At 37.3% G+C, this 17,538-nt stretch overlaps 1 protein-coding gene across 1 annotated transcript in view; it reads right to left on the bottom strand.

Moving 5' to 3' along the window:
* CFI (complement factor I) overlaps nucleotides 1-17,538 on the bottom strand; it is a gene marked incomplete in the record, with an annotated part of 60,346 nt that overhangs the window by 1,148 nt on the left and 41,660 nt on the right. Inside the window, 7 exon segments of the mRNA XM_072405704.1 lie at nucleotides 4,063-4,091; nucleotides 5,262-5,372; nucleotides 6,155-6,265; nucleotides 7,288-7,475; nucleotides 8,893-9,055; nucleotides 9,700-9,949; nucleotides 14,241-14,351. Of these exon segments, the coding sequence (XP_072261805.1) occupies nucleotides 4,063-4,091; nucleotides 5,262-5,372; nucleotides 6,155-6,265; nucleotides 7,288-7,475; nucleotides 8,893-9,055; nucleotides 9,700-9,949; nucleotides 14,241-14,351 (963 nt within the window).

Below are 17,538 nucleotides of genomic sequence, written 5' to 3'. Positions count from 1 at the left end.
TGTTTAGTATATTTCATGTAACCAGTCATGTTGATAAACATCTACCCAGAATAACATGTTAAGTAACATTTTATGGGGGGACTCATGTACTCAAGAGAAGCTGACATCTGCCTACAAGTAATACACAGGTAGTCCTCGGGTTACATACGAGATAGGGACTGTAGGTTTGTTAAGTTGAATTTGTATGTAAGTTGGAACAGGTACATTATATTAATAAATGCAATTAGAACAGATGTTTGTCTCAACATATTATTAGGCAGCGTGGTGTCAGTTACTGTATAAAATCTGTAGTGTTTCTCTTGGTCATTAAAGAATTATAAGAGGCTGCAGAAAGCGCTTAGTCCATAAGATCACCCACAACCTCAGCTGTGTTTAGCAGAAGATTTCTTTTGCAAGTCATGCAAACCGCCCCCTTCTCTCTTCCAGCCTCAGTATTGCACAGAGCGAGCAGGGAAGCCCCGTTCATATCTAGGAGGCGTCCAACTATTGGATGTCCTTAACCCGGGGACTACCTGTATGTAAAAACAGCTTAAGAAGAATATATCAAATATGAGAAGATGCCAAAGAATAACACATCTCTTGGTTATGAGATTTTAAATTGGTCCAAAAAAACAGATATTACCAGCAATATCTATACAACCTTCATGTTTTTTGGTAATATAACATAGAAAAATCAGTAGTAACAATACTCAAAAAACAGGTGCCCCATACAATTGGTAAGGGTCTTAATCAACAATTACCACGTTCCTTGACACTCCTTGTGGTACTTTATGGTCTCTTTGTTCTTTATATCAAACTTATAAACTCAACCAACAGCTTTTTAGACGTTTAAGGCAATTTTTTACATATCATCCCCTGACAAAGTAGTTAGATTTTGAGAAAACTGTGAAATGTTTTATAGAAAAACAGATTTTATTGGTTTCTCCTTTTCATCTTTTCAAAGAGTTGTTAATTGTTGGTAATACCACTTTATATTTTGTGTCTATTATGTCTGTTTATATTTACTATTGGCCCAAAGGGTCTCTACCACAATTCCCCTCAAAAGAAGTGTGCGATAAAGGGTTATTATTACATTTAAGCAGAGAATGAAGAAAATGATGCAATTGCAAATATGAAAAAAAAAACATGAGGAAGGAACATCAAAATTGGATCGTAGTGATACAAAAGACGGTACTCCTGTAGCTACAGTTAAATCTTTAGCCCTACAAATACTTCTAACCAACTACTCATGAAAACAGGATGACTATATAATATATTGAATAATATGAGATAAGCCCCACACTAAAAAAACAGGTTGTAATCTAAGTTTATAGAATGGGGAGAGAAACGGAGCAGTTACTGTATATAAACCAATGTAGTAAACAAAAATTTGTATTTTTTCATAACAACATTAATATTATGAACTTTTTTTCTGTGGTACTTTATTTTGGTCCATTAAACCCCAGAGGAAAAAACTCTCCACATCCCATGGTCAGCATGTTCACATAGGCTGACTCCCGGAACCACAGCAAGGTTATCACTGTAACAAATGTTTAATAAACATCTTTGGAGCTGTGGAAAGAGTGAAGGGTAGACAGGTGAACTGGAGGTGTTTGAAACATCTCAGACAGGAAGAATGGCTGGAGAAATTGAAATTATCCACTGAGCCAGGCAAAACACTGACAAGGTCATCTGCAAGATTATCATACAAATGTGTGAAAGGGATTTAAATCCTTCAACTCCAGAACTGACCTAAACCCATGAGAGGTCATTTACTATGAAATGTTTAAAAAGAATCCTCTTTCTTGCTCTCCTATTGATAGCAGCACCACTGCTTGTCCCATTGCTTGCACATAAGATAAAAGCTCATTGCACTTCCTTGAATCTCTTGGAGCTCTTCTCTGAATGTACCAGGATCTCAGAGAGCCTGACAAAAACTCTATCCGGTAACCTTGATACCTGACGCAAATCACCCAGGGTGTCCGCGTGCTTTTCCAAAAGCCAGAAACCTGGATAATCTTGTTTCTATCTTCAATGTTCAGATAGATACACCCTCAAAAGGCTTTCCTTGGGCTCTTTTTAGACTGTCTGACTACAGGACCTAGGATTTTTAGGTTCCATTTACTGAGGGTTAATAAATTTCTTGACAGGAAATCTCTTGCCTCCTGCACAGTTATGTAAAAGAGCTACTGATGTCTATGCCACACCCTGGCAAGCTGCCACTTGTGATCCTGGGTATACCTTTTTCAAAATAGGATCTGGGCAGCATACAGGATCTGTTTATCTGCCCCCAAACACGTGAGTCCAATCATAATACTACTGCTGGGCAACAACCAGACCTGTTGTTGTGTAGATTTGCTTCATGTCCCCATCTAGACAGTGACCCCGAGGATCCTAAACGGAAAATAATTGTACTTTGCTTCTAAAATATAGGATTTCTTTAGGTGACGACCGGCCACTTTTTACTAGCCTTGATTCACATTCTTTATCTGGGCCTGCTTCTTTAAAGCATATAGCCCACACCCACTTAGATGGTAATGCTCTCGCGCCACATGCCCAACATGATTCACTTTCCGGGTGCTCCACTGATTTGCTTCTGGAATGGGAGAGTGACCTCTTTCTATTAGTAATTTCACAGGGTGAACTTTCTTTTTCCCCTCATGTGCTTCTAGAGGATCGACTAATAGGACTGGGAGAGGCCAGGTGTCTTGTCTTTCCGAGATGCTTTTTTCCTGGGCTTTTATCTCTTTGCTGAACAGATAGTACTTGTGAGGCAGGCAGGGAAGTCGCTGGCGCAGACATAGTGCATGGCTTTGTTGTGCTTCCTTATCTTTATTTCATTTTTTTGAAGCAAGGTGCACAGAAAAGTTTGAAGGGCAAGGCCTTTGTGCCACACACCCAGCATACTTCAATGGCAGAGTAATCAGCGGACTGACTTAAAATGGGCAGGGGATCTCTCTTTGCTAGATTACCTAAATCCATCTTTCTAAACATTTTTAGGATGGGAAAAGCCCCTGAAACAACTTGTGAGTCTTAAGGAACCAATGCCACAAACCACACATCCACAGATCACTGTACACTTGTGTGATGGTCAGTGGGATACAAAGAGGTAGGGGAAACAAATGCTTGGTCCTGGACGAGGACAGAAAAAAAAACACCTGTATAGGAGAGGGAGGTGACTTTTATTGCTTTGTTAAAGTGGTCCTGTGGAGAGCAAGGGGCAGAGATTACCCATTTGTGCATGCTGTCAGGAGAAGTGTCAGGAAATGCACAATGGGTGCCCCTACAACATAACTGCTAAAAATTGAACAATGTATGCAGAAACAAATCATACATATATAATGTAGGAAATTCTTAGTAATTTTTGGTATATTGATGTGATCTGGATTTATCCACCTTATCAGCCTATTCTAGTTTTTTTTAAGAACATAGGGTGGAAGTGCTCTTTAGTTTAAAGAGACAATACTTAATAAAAAATACACTGCTCAAAAAAAATTAGGGGAACACTCAATCAACACAGAGTAAAACCAAGAATGGCATCCAGCATAAGGAAAAGATAAGTTTAGTTCAAAGAAGAGACTTGCTTGTGATTGTGAATCAGAATATCTCTTCAAATCTGAAGCCTATTTATTATAATCTTACTGTGTACCGTAAAAATTTACTAACAAATATTTACTACAAAAGCCTTTTTTGTTTTACAATAAATTTAAAAGAATAATAAGATAAACCCATGATATTATGTTGTTTATGGTAAATCTAAATTGGTTGTACAATTAGATTGTTTTGTTAGATTAAAAATTAGGTGCACTTTTTCTAGACTGTGCAAGATAGAATCTGTTGCTGCAAGTGGTGTTAGGTTTATAAAAAGGTAATAAAAAAAAACTCTAGCCAAAATGTACACACATTTTCCTCATTCACACCCTGTATACAAGATTTCAGTTGAGAAGAGCAGCAAACAGCTTGTACTGTTGGACACCCATGGTGCTATGGATACCGGATCCTGGAGTTCTGCTTTAATATAATGATCCACTCACAAATGTATATTTGCCTAAAACAGCTAAAGGTAACATTACCATGATTAACGTCAGCAATTTCCACAATTTTTTCTGCGTCTGAAAAAATATAGATGTAAATTGAATGTTGAAACATTAAAAATGTGCAATGTTAAAGTGTTCATGATTTTAAGCACTGAATAGTTGTTAAACAATTAAATTTTGAATGACACAATAAACTTGTCCATTATGTTTAATATTAATCTGGGATTTTTATCATTACTTTAAAAGGGTAATTATTTTATTTTGTAGGAAAAAGTAGAAGGCAGAGTCAAGGATTTTAGGAACATATTAAAAAAACACTTCACATTGTGAGAAAATTACTTTCACTAATCACTTTTATTCATACTCCAAGAGTTCATACTTCTTTAGTTACTCTTTATCTTTAATTATTTTAAAAATACATTCGACTCAATTCACAATCACTAGGATACAAATCGTTATTTGAAAAAGTTAGTTATTTTTATTCAGCAATGTAGTAAGAGTCCTTGTCTGCAAACCTAGTCCAGGACAAGGACTCAAAAGTATGGAAGATAAAGAGTCCATCACCTAATAGCTTACGTGTGTGTATAACCAACTCAACAGAACTGAACCTACTTACTGTACATGTTTAGAATCCAAAAATGGACACAAGAAATAGGGAAAAGGAATGAACGAGAATAGTGGTAATTGGTAAGTACTGTTAGGCTGCAATATACAGAGGCTTCAGAATGTATTCAGACCCCCATCATTGTTCCATAGGGCTCAGACCCCTGACTTGAACCCTATCGAACATCTCTGGAGAGGCCTGAAAATAGCTGTCCGTCTATGGCCCCCATCCAAGCTGCATGACCTACCCAAATAATTTTACAAAATTGTCTAAAATTGTTTGAATTATGAGGTACTGAGTGTAGGTAATAGATAATGATGTACATAAATGTAGATAATGGGAAAAAATAATTTAAATGATTGTAGCATCAGGCTGCAACATAACCCACAGCCACTGTATATATCTATAACAAAACAGTTATTAGCTTCCTTGTACCTTTTGTGTCTTCCCTCCTAATATGATGGCAGTAACACTCTGTGCTAAATATTAGATGTTTTATTTACATATGATAGCCTGTATGTTTGGTGTTTATTATAATAATATTCTGCCCCTTTGGGTTTTTTTTAGGTAGCTAAGTATTTAAGTAGTTAGTATACTTAATATAAATGCTAATTTAAATACCATTTTTTTTTTTTTAATACCTTCACAATTGACCTCATCCTCTCCTTTGAGGCAGTCCAGGTGACCGTTGCAGACATAATGCTTTGGAATGCAGATGTCTGATGAACAGTGAAAACTTTCTTTTCGGCACTCTAAAATAAAATTGCAAAGAAAAAACAAAATAGAGTTTACAACATACACGTTCCATATAGGTTGCCAGAAGTTAGAACTAAGGTCACCATGTGTGCTGCACGGTGAGGACCACTCACTTTTCCCACTATAGCAATGTACTGTATTTTTAAAAAAAGCAGCCCATTGCAGTTCATGATGGTGTGCACTGCTTTATTATCAGGCCATTCATTTCAATTGGCTGCCCAAAAGTGCACACTGCATCAAAAACCATGCAGTGCATTTCCATTCATTGTGCTACTTGCTTTGGCAAGGTGCCTTTGGGCTGCCATCAGGAATAAAAGGTAAGCTGATGCACCAGCACATGTATTTCATCACATAAATGAATTTGTTTTTTATCCTCCCATTACCCACCCCACCATTTACTGTCCTGAAAACGTCATTGTGTGACTTCCGTGCAATTCAAAGTAATGACCATTCACAACGTATGATGCTGACAGTTGGGCTTTCTATTAAAGACCCAAGGTTTGCTCTTTCTCTAGTGTTTATTCACTGCTATGTTCTGTGTTCTGTTGATTTCCCCATTTTCATTTTATATGTACATTTTAACTTTTTAAATAAATGGATTAAACAACAATTAAACAAGTTTTTGATAGGGACTTTCTAGTGGTGAAAACTAGGATGTATTGGGCATATTTACATACAGTATCCATATTGTCAGCTTCCCATTTGATACTTTTGATTGTTATATATACTTATATATAAATTTAGATATGTTTTGATTGTCTTCTTGATTTATACTTACTTGAACAGCACAGTTCATCACTAAGATCTCCACAATCATCATCCCCATTGCAGGTGTTTTCTAAAGAAATGCATTTCCCATTGACACATGTGAACTGATCTTCTGTGCAATCTGAAATACAAAACAAAGCTTTTCATATGTTCACATTTCAAAAATGTATGCATGTAATGTATTGCAAATTGGAATTACACTTGCTAAGAAAAAGTAGAAGAAGCTTTTTTTTTAATGTGATTTTAATTCAGAGGGTAGCTTCATTTTTATGGAGTAGTTAGCAATGAAAGTTCTAAAATTATATTTCCATTAGCAGTGGATACTGGTGCGTTAGATCAACACTTCAGCTGTGCCCCTCTCAGATTTATTTTTACTTTACCAGCATGCTATGAACTTGAACCTGAAATTTATATTAACAGGAAAAATGGGGTCTCTCTTTTTGTTGCAAGAATTTTGGTTTTAAAATCTAAGTGAAGTGCAATTCACTGCTAACATACTTCTAACACTTTGTGAGTGCTAGTATAATGGCACACATCATTGTATCGATCTGTCATGGGTAGTGAAAATGTTATAATTAATAACAGTTTAACAGTCATGCTTGCTAGATAATGATGAACCCCAAGCCAACAGCAAAATATACAGATGATAGCTACGCTCAGTCAACATCAATATTTTATGTGATGTACAAAGTACAGTAGTTATATGAAATTTATCCTTGTGAGGGGAGCTCAGTTATAGGTTTTGTTTGGAAAAGCTTTGCTGAGTTCAGTTACACTTTAAGATAGTGTTTAACTACTGACCACAGTAACTTGCAAACTGGAATTTTTTAATGCTCTTTTTGAGACATTATTAAAGAAGTATGGCTTTGAATTTAAAAGAAATTGCAGTGAACTGAAGTATGCTTTGATATTTCATCTGCTCGATGTTCATGAATTTGACATTATGAAGAATCCAGCAGTCAACATGATAAACCAAACACAGTCTACCGACTGGAGGACAAATGTAAAAGAGGCATTTAAGAACCTTTTTACATCTTACCTTGTATACATTATGCTACAACTAAAATTACTTAGTTGAACTGCAGAGTAATCACCCAACTAAAGTTAAACCTCAGTATTTTATTACATAAAGAAAATACATACTCTTTGATTCTTTATAACAATTGATAGCAGCCCACAAGATTCCACTGACTGTGTCTTTTTTTAATACACATTCAGCCATGGAGGTCTCAGCTCCTCTGCAGGTTACATGTAGACATTCAGTTTGTTGTTCTTGTTGGTTTTGTTCATCTTTCCTGAAACTCATCTGAAGTGGTTGTGGCAATGCACCTCTGAGTAAAAACACATCAGGAAAGTGTTTAGTAATATGTCATCAGTGAAAATCATTCAAGGAATATCTACAGGTTTGCTATCAGGTATCTTCTGAAAATCTGATCAGTGATGTCTACAGTTCTGTTAACCTAAAGTACCGGTACAATGAGAGGGAAAACCTTTTTAGTATCCAATAGCAAGTCAGAACCTCTGTCAGGTCTTTGTTAGTGCCCATGCACTGGACATTAATCCTTACTTTTTGTCCTGGTAATGCTTGTCTCCAGAACAAAAATTGGTGGGAGATACAATATTTTGCAGTTGTCACCTGAACAAGAGTTACAAGGAAAACTTCCAGGTTCAAATGACTATGGAGAGATTTTTTTCTCATTTTTCTGGGGGAGTAGATTCAGAAACATTTCAAAAGGAAGACAAAAACAGAAAAATTACAATAAAAAAGGAAAAGTGATTAAAATAGATTACATTACTTACTTAAATAAAAAAAAAAAAACATTTTTGTACTGCCTGGGCTTTGGAAATTTAAAACTTTTATGTATTCAATTCTGCTTTCAAACTGGTAGGGTAATCTACCTATACAGATGGGTTACATAAATGTTTTTTAGGCCAGAAGGAATGTAAAGAGCATGTGAATTCACCTCCCTTCCTCCACCTCTTGCTCCCCCAAAAGCCAAAATGCAGCTCCATCTGACCTCCAACTTGTGGATTGGCCTTCAGACTATTGGTCTGCATTGTAGGGGATGATATTAGTGCCTGAGACTCAGTGGCTTATGAAAGAGTCTGCAAAGAAGGAGTTACACAGGAGAAAAGGAATAAAGTAAGTAAATGTACCCTTACATTAGTGGTCGACAACCTTTTCGGACCCACTGACCACTAAATTTACTGGCTCCGAACCGCGCATGTGCAGAGAGCCGGGTGTCACTCAAAGGGGATGCAACTTCCCGCATAGTGACGTCATGATGCCAGAACCCAACCACTTTCCCATTGCAGGTCTAAACCTGCGGGTTGTGTCTAAGCTTTCTATCCGTACAGGAAACATGGTCCACAGCTCTGGCCGGTGCGCCAGAGCCGCAGACCACCAAAATTTTCTTGCAGACCACCAGTTGGCAACCACCGCTTTACAACCCCTGTAAACCTTACAGAACTTTTAAAATAAATTCTTTATAGAGCCAATAAAGTTTTTTTTTTCAGAATCTGTACATATTTTAGTATGTATTAACTGGGCACAAGTTTTACTTAAAGTACTGGGTGAAATTCTGGGATAGAATAGTCTGCTACCAAAATTTAAAATGCTGCATTCTGCTCAGTTATATTTACCTCAACCCAGGTTTTGGCAATGACGTGAATGCCGCTTACAAGTAAATAGTTAAAACATAAAACACAAATAAAGATAATAAGGAAAATGTATCAAATATGACTTACTGAGGAAATCCAAGTTGTCTGCAGGCTACATTTGCTTCTGTAATTGTCCATCTTTCTGGACACACAAGGTTTTCCTTTGTGTCACCAGGCAATTTTATTTTCACAATACCATTATTTATCACCGTCTTGCCATTTCTTTTCATCACAAGCAATTCAAGTTTTCCTAAATTGTAAAAATAAAAGTAACAGAATGTGTAAAAGACCATTTCACATTTTCCAAGTTGTTGCAGTAAAGAAACATTTTGTTCTGCAAAAAAACTTATCATGGCGTTAATAAATCAAATAAACAGTAATGACAAGGATTGAAGTAGAGAGCCAAAAAGGACCCCTGAGTCTGCAAATGTTGGTTTTGAAGCAGACTTTGAGGAATTATTACTCAGGAGCAGTGTTCAGCACCACACACACACCAGGAGAAGTAGGTAAATAACAGGCTTTTCTTTACAGGCTCACAAGTGTTTGTTACAGCAACATAGTTGGCATTTGTAATCTCAATCAGAACTATCAAAAATGTAGCAGATGCCATTTAAAACATTTTACTCCATATGTACCTAATAATCTAGACTCTTGTACTACATATACACCATTTACTACAGATGTATAGAACATATTTAATTTATTTGCAAGGTGTACAATCAACGTTTTTGTTTATCATCTAAAAAAAAAATGCTGTATTATATTTCATCTGTGAACACAATGCCTTACTGCAGTATTAGCTATAGATACAAATACATTACTGTTGTATTTGGTAAAAACACAGCTCAAATTGAGCACAGTCTCTATAAAAGATTTGTGTGATATCATTCTTACCTTTACATGGAGAATCTGATGCAAATCTGTAGTTGGGATTAGTACATTCAGCACTCTTTAACTGACAGTAGGTGAGAAAAGGCCTCTGTGTTTCACTGCACACACCAAAGGTCTTATTCTTAGGGCACTGGTAAGGAGGTTTGCAGATACATTTGCCCTCCACACACCTCTTCCAAGGGTCACAGAACACTTTATGGCATGAGTTAGATGTGTACTTTTCAGCCCAACATTCTTCTTGTGTATATGTATCCTGGAAATGAAAATAAAAAGGGTTTGAATCAGTTTATATTTTTACATTTACTGTGAACATCAGGTTCCTCCTGAATTTTTTCTATACCTGGTGGGGCAGCATGCATGGTTTTCATACTCTTGTTTAGCAGATCCTGTGCGTACAGCATCTATAGGCTGGGATCTTCAATTATCTTACCATAACCAATAGGAAGACTTGCACTGTGTCCAGTTAGTCTAACCTCTGCCAGTCATACAAGAAAAAGTTAGTGGAAATAGCAATTAACTAGTTTAAGATTAGTTTAGATAATTCTACAGGAAAAACACAAACTCCTTTTAAGCACTCATGCATCTATCTTTTCTTGCACATGCCAATGCACACTTCATATACCTAACTATACAGTAACAGTTCATATAGTAAAGAACTTCCCAATGCCTTCTGACAATAATAATATTTAAAAAAATGACCAGTATCTAACAGCTTACATTTTGCCTAGTGGTATATTTACTTCAGTCTGCAAAAAACTAACCTCTATTCACTACCTTCTTCTCTCTAAATCCCTGAACTTCCTCACTCTCACCTGCCTGAAACTTGGCTTTCACCCTCAGTCTTTGCTGCTCTCTTCTATGGAGGCCTGCACTTCACACATCCCCAGACCTGGCAACCAGGTAGGTAGTGGTGTGTGTCTCATTCTCTCCCCTAATTGTACATAGAGAGTCCTTCCTACCCTGTCCTCTCTCATTTCCACCTCATTTAAAGTGCATTCCATCTTTAATTTCTGCCCTCAAACTGTCATTGTTTCTGTTACCTCCTCTTTTGGACTCACACAGAACATAAACCGCCCCACACAATTTGCCTGACACATCTGACCTCGTAATTTCCAAACATTGCAACCTCACCCAGGTTGACAACTCACCATTTCCCCTTTATGACCACAACCTCCTCACCTTTAACCTATCTAATTCATGCCCCCCTTTGCCGCTTCTCAGACCTGGTCAATGGCAAAGAGATATCTGTAACATTGACCACAACCTATTCTTTAACTGCCTTACATACCTAACCCCCACACTTTCTAAAATAACATCTCTGCTGTTATATCCTCTCAAACTTTCAAAACATTGCAGCTTCAACAGTTGACTCTCTCCTAAACCCTGCAACTGCTCCCCCCACAACTACCTCCTCTACCTAAGACATAGCCATCTGCTTCAAAGATAATATTGTCAAAATCAGATTATGATGTCTCACTGTGCCCCTCCAACCATATACACCTGTAACTCATCACTTACCTTCTTCAGCCCTGTTATCCTGGATAAACTCTCCTCTCCCATCATCTCCATCTACCACCTGTGTGCTTGACCCAATTCCCTCTGATCTACGCTGGCCCACTCCTTCACCTTGGTCCCTGCACTAGGAGGTTGGAGGAACGAGCAGGAAGTAACCCATTTTAAGGGTAACAATGGTGGTTGTTGTCTTATTCACTAATCAGTGGACATATAGTGGCACTGGATTTTCACCCAAGACAATTATGAACAATTGACAAAAGTCTAACATCCATACAGGACTTTAAACATCACTTGTTATAACATTTAAAAATGAATATGCATGTAATAATTTTAGATCCAGTTGCAAGAGTTTGACAAACTTGCAGTGGGTATAATTAAAAATGATAGAGATGATATTTAAATATTTGAAAAAAAAAATAGAAATCAATATATTTAAATATGTGTGTTGGTAACTTCCACTTTTATCACAGCAGCACATAGGACAGGGATGGCCATGCAGTCTGAAACTGTCTGATGTATCAATATAAGACTTTAAACAAAGTATAAGGCCAAACTTTACTCAACCCTGAATAATCGTTGTTTGCAGAATTCCCTTTAAACAAAAAGACAGCAATGGTTAAAGGGAAATGCTCAATTCCAGTAAAACATGTGTTACGCAATGACATATCTGTGTTAGTTTAAGCTACAGGCCTCTTTTTTCCTATCAATCACCTAACAATCCCGTCTCCACTGATTTCAAAATCTCACAATATATTACCTAACAGCATTTCTTGTGTTAACACTTTAAGGCTTAGTCTACACTAAATGTTTTCCCAGCATTTAACCTGAGGCTTTAAAAGCCCATGTTTGAAATTCCCATGCATTTCAGTGGGATAATCTACACCAGGGCATTTCCTTGAGGCACATTTTGGAGCATTATAGATAACGCAACGCAATGTTTTGAAGATGAAAACGCGGGGTTAACACAGGTAAACACGGGACAGCAATGTCTATTGATTTCAATAGGGGCCTTTTCCAGCATTTTCCCATGTTGATAAATGCTTGAAAACATAACAAAATGTGGCAAAACAAAACCTAGACGTTTTCCAGTGGTTTAAAGGCAAGCTTTAAAACGCCTGAACTTTAAAGATGGGCTTTTAAAAGCCTCAGGTTAAACACTGGGGAAACAGTCCGTTTAGACGTGTAGTATTGAAAATGCCATCTGAAAATGGCAGTCAAATTAACTTAGACTTTGTGACATATTCTAGATGTACATATAATTTTTTTGCAGAAAAAAAAAAATTACACATACATTTTGGTATATAATTAAGTAATGCTGAGGGTCTATTCACACTAGAACAAGTGTTTAGGTGTTGTATAGGGCAAACTGAATTTTTTTCACAGTGTTTTCAGAGAGCAGCACCTGAAACTAGAAACACTGGGATGACCCTGAAAGCTGAGCACAGGATGGTTTTAAAGGCTGATAAGAGACCCTTGCCCTTAAATCAGGGCTCACTGGCCCTGATTTATTAAAGCTCTCCAAGGCTCTTCTATGTTTTTTTTTTGCAGTCCGTTTGCAGTCTTTAATCTTATTGCTAGCAGGAACCTAATAGGCATGGGACAATTGCATGATTAATCATCACACACTAGTGCTAATAGATCCTAAACCTATTCGCTTTTGTATATTTCATGCATATGTCTATGAACAAACAAATACATGAAAAGCTTTTTTTCATCTAGTTATCTTAATGTGCAAAATACTTTTACTAAATATATTCATCTTTTCTGGTCTGACTGCAAGGCTCTTTCAGCTACAAAAGCCTAACACAGTAGCTCCTTATTTTTTGTATGTGAATTGAAACAACTTTTGAAAACCATGCAAGTATCTCGAATTCAAGCCTATGGAAGCGGTAGTGGTGGCAAAGTGCTCCTGAGTGCTGCTCATAATGTCTAAAAGAAATGCACAGCAACATTGGGGCTCCAACCACCTATCATAAACACTCAAAACCATTTGCAAAAATCACTAGTTCGAACATATCCTTACCTTCTCCCTAACTATTCTAAATTCTCCTAAATTTGTGTCTCACATTCCCTATCCCAGTCACTGCAGCTCACAGTAGAAGGATTTTTCAGGTCAAAAACATTTTTCTAGTTTTGGATAGAGTGAGTCAAACAACCAAACTTGACAAAAAGTGATTAAAAACAGAATTTGCCTTTTCTACTAAATAAAAGCATTTTTGTGTGGTCACTTTGACAGCAAGTAAAGACAAATCTCTCAAAACCCTTAATAGCAATGAAAAACAAAACCCTTTATTCAAAACTAGAATAAAAGTTTTTGGTTTAGCTTTAGCAAAGGCAGTGTTGTCAATCTAGAAAGTGGAAAGGAAGACTAGGGGTGGTCAGGTGCTGATTGACTACCTACAGGCTTGTGAATTAGCAATGACAATGTTGATAGCCATAGCCTCTATTTGAAAGAGGAAACTATGCTCTAAATTTAGGAACAGTGTACCATTGTTGAGACAATATCACAGGAAGCATTAGATGAATATTACTGGCGAGATCAACAAGTAATATTGGGACTTTGCAGGTGAGGGGAACATTAACTTGTAATTAAGGGCTGCAGCACATCATTTGTTAAACATTTTTATTTAACAATTTTTGAATAAATGGGGAAAGAAACAGACAACCAATAACCTAAGAACAAATTTCTTAACAATTACACATATTCACTCATAGAAGCAGGTGAAAAGGAAAAACATGCAGCATAAAACTATAAAGTACATATCTTTTAATGGGAGGCCATAGTTATTCCTAAATGCCTGTGTCTAGTTAACTGCTCTAAGGGGTGACACTAAACTACACAATTTTGACTCCATACCAAACGTGAGCACTGTAAAATTATACAGCATAGGTAAAAATAAGGTAAAAAATAGTTTTTCAGTACATTTAATTTAATCATCCAATGCCACCCAAATATTACAAATCTTTATAATATTATTATTAATATATATATATATATATATATATATAGTATGATAAACTTTACTTACTGTTGCAATGCAGATACAGAATAGGCTTAAAAGTAACCAGAATAGGCTTGATGTCTTCATAGTAATGACTCCTTCAGGTACTGAGCTCTTTCCAACACAGAGCTTCAATTTCTAGAGAATTTCAGCAAAATCAGCAATCAATCTTTAACCACTGATCCAACAAATTTAAAAAGGTCTGTTTGTAAAACTGCTGTGCATATGCAACCTGGAATCTGAACTCAATGGCAGAAGAAAGAAAATTCAACCAGGGTAATTCTATTGCTAATCCAGTAAACAAAGAGCTGGTACAAAGACAATAGTTTACTTTTACAGTCATTGCGTTTCCCAAACAACTGTTTCCTTCTAAGGGTTTCATTAAGGAGTGGCTTTGTAGCATGGCTATGTAGCATTGCACCGTCAAGTGTTAAAAACTTTGCAAATATAATCAACAGACTCAGTTTTCTTGCCAAAATTTTAATCTCAGAATCCAGATTTTTTTTTTTTTTTTTAAAGACCACCACAAGGTCACAAGAATAATAAATTCAAAACAGACAAGGATAGGCCAAAGGTAAATATTGCCCCTGGTTTATCATTATTAGGGTTTTGTTTGGGAAGGATCCTCCTTTCCTCCTGTGTCACTGTCTGACCAATGTAAGGGCAAATTATTGTACACATGTTTAGAGGATTTTAGGCATTCCAAAGGATTAATTACCAATTGTAGTTTGCCGATTCAGCACAAAATTAACAGAGTTTCTGCTTGTGTGTACTAGGCCTGAATCTAGCAATGCAGTTGGAGCACGGTGTATAGGGAACCATGTTTTGCTGCGTACAGACAAGCTTTCTTGTAATAGGACAAATGTTACTCCCCTAGCAGCTCTCCTCCAATGACCTACTACTGACTTCCTCACTCATAACCCCATCACACGCACGGCTCCAACACTTTTCTAGAGCTGCCCTGACTCTCTGGAATGCTCTTCTTCGTCCTATTTGGTTTGCTCCTACTTTCTGCTCATTTAAGAGAGAACTCAAAACCCATTTTTCAAACTTGCCTACCCATTTTCTTCTGTTTTTTTGAAACCCTCACTACTTCCAACCACTACATATCTCCCATCTTGAGGTCTTTCCCCACCTCCTAGATTGTAAGCTTTTCGGGACAGGGTTCTCTCCTCCTGTGTTACTGTCTGTAACCGTCTGTCATTTGCTACCCCTATTTAATGTACAGTGCTACGTAATAAGTTGGCGCTATATAAATCCTGTTTCTTATTAATAATATTAATGTTAATAATTTTATTATTAACCACCTGGGCGGTTAGCCCGACCTTGGTTTTGGGTAACTAAACTTGCTACAATTGTTTATCCCGAACCAAGGTCGGGGTAGCTAAAAGTATAAACATGCGTGACATTGCATTGCATTGTATGACAATCAGATTACAACTGAAAAAAAATACTTACCTTGTACCCGCAGCTCCTCCGGAGACGTCTGTCCTCTTCTGTGTTCTCCCGGCGTGTGCAGTGACGTAATAATAATAATAATAATAATAATAATAATAATAATAATGTTCCCTATATACACAGCAGTTTTGAGCTCTGTGTGTGTGTGTGTGTGTGTAAAGAGGGGTGGGGGTGGGATGAGTGGTAGGCACCCCTTCTCCCCCTATTTCATGACAGTGATCATCCCCACTTCATTGTTTAGTGACTGCAACAGATTGCCTAAAAGACATGTGGAGACACACTAGATTTTCATCACAGTCCCTCATGACCGCTCATCATGTCACAATTGTGACAATCACCTAGTGTGTGTATGACTGCTGGAGACCCAGACCACATGCATTGTGTGTGAGAGGGGTCAGACTCTCCTGTGTGCTGCCAGCACAGGGTTATATTCCTTACTGTAACACCAACTACATGAAAATATAAAGGAGAATATTTATTACTGTATATACAGCTGGCATGCATTACAGTGATACCAACAAAAGTTTGAATTACTCAATGAATTTGATGTTAATATGTAAAGATGGTGAAAACAAACACATTCACACAGTTTTTTGGTGGAGTGGAGGTGATGTAAACATATTGAGTTCTGAAGGATTAAACGTTTTCAATTTCTGTCTGGAGTGGTATTAAGAAATGTCTGCCATATGCCATATGTGGGATGCTGATATAATAACATTGCTGAAGCTATGTATGCCAAAGCAGAACTTTACATTATTGGCATTTACACACTTTATTTATGTAAAACTGGAGTTTCAATAAAGTTTTTCGAGTCTCTCTCCCTCCCCCCCTTCCTCTGCGATGACGCAATTAGCGTGTGCCGGATGTGAGACGCAGCAAGCCCACGTGCCTGCGCTAGAAGTGTGATCGCGGCTTCGGGACACGAGTGGCAGGTATGGTGATAAATGTTTCGAATCCCGGTGATAAAAACTTAGCGCTTTGTGTGGCAAACAAATCTACACTACCTGAACTTTATTTTTAGTGTTATCATCACCACAGGGACGTGTGCATGTTTATATATAATATGAAGTTTTATGTTTGTGCCACATACAGGGGAGGCAGCGATGCTAAAATCTAAGTGATCTCGACGTGTAATTAGTTATAGCTTGGCTGATTACTAACTGGAAACCGTGTGCTAGTGAGAAATTGTCCGTGCAGTGTCTTGTGAGTCTATTACTATACAATACATCTTATTTATATAAACTTACAGCTGTATTAAAGCTGATAATGTTAAAAGAAGTGGCGATCCCTCATTGGGCTTACATTTTATGATTTCTAAATGAACATTTAATGTGTTGTGTGTGAATCCTATTGTTTCTGGAGGTGATGAGGACAGAAGCACCCCTGGGTTGGTAATACACACTTTTACACAACCATGGTTCATGTATAAGATCCACATGCTCACTTGCTGGGATTCCTGGAAGGGATCCACATACCATGGTTCCTTGGGGCCCTAACTATGATCTTTAGAGCAGATCAAAACATGTATGGTGTGTGTTCTCCAGTTTACACCCTTGAATCCTAGAGGGATTCAAAATATACACCCACACTCTGGTTCCTATAGGGGATCCAAACACGCCCTGGATTTTAGCTTTGCATAGGGAATCATTACAACCTTGACATTTTTTTTTTGTTTTGTGTTCTGTTGGAAAGACTTCACTCATTTCGTCTCCCAACAGGAAGTAGTTCTTGGTTTCCCCTTAAACATTTGACCACATTGAAAAGTTTGCCCTCCCCTTGTGATGAGAACCATAAATGTTGCCCTTCACAATCATTTTACAATCACTTTGTCTTTGCCACATTTGTCAATAGGACAAATAGGAATGTC

This window comes from Pyxicephalus adspersus, chromosome 3, assembly GCF_032062135.1.
Source record: "Pyxicephalus adspersus chromosome 3, UCB_Pads_2.0, whole genome shotgun sequence".
NCBI classification, from domain to species: domain Eukaryota; kingdom Metazoa; phylum Chordata; class Amphibia; order Anura; family Pyxicephalidae; genus Pyxicephalus; species Pyxicephalus adspersus.
This window is presented reverse-complemented; position numbering and strand designations above follow the sequence as displayed.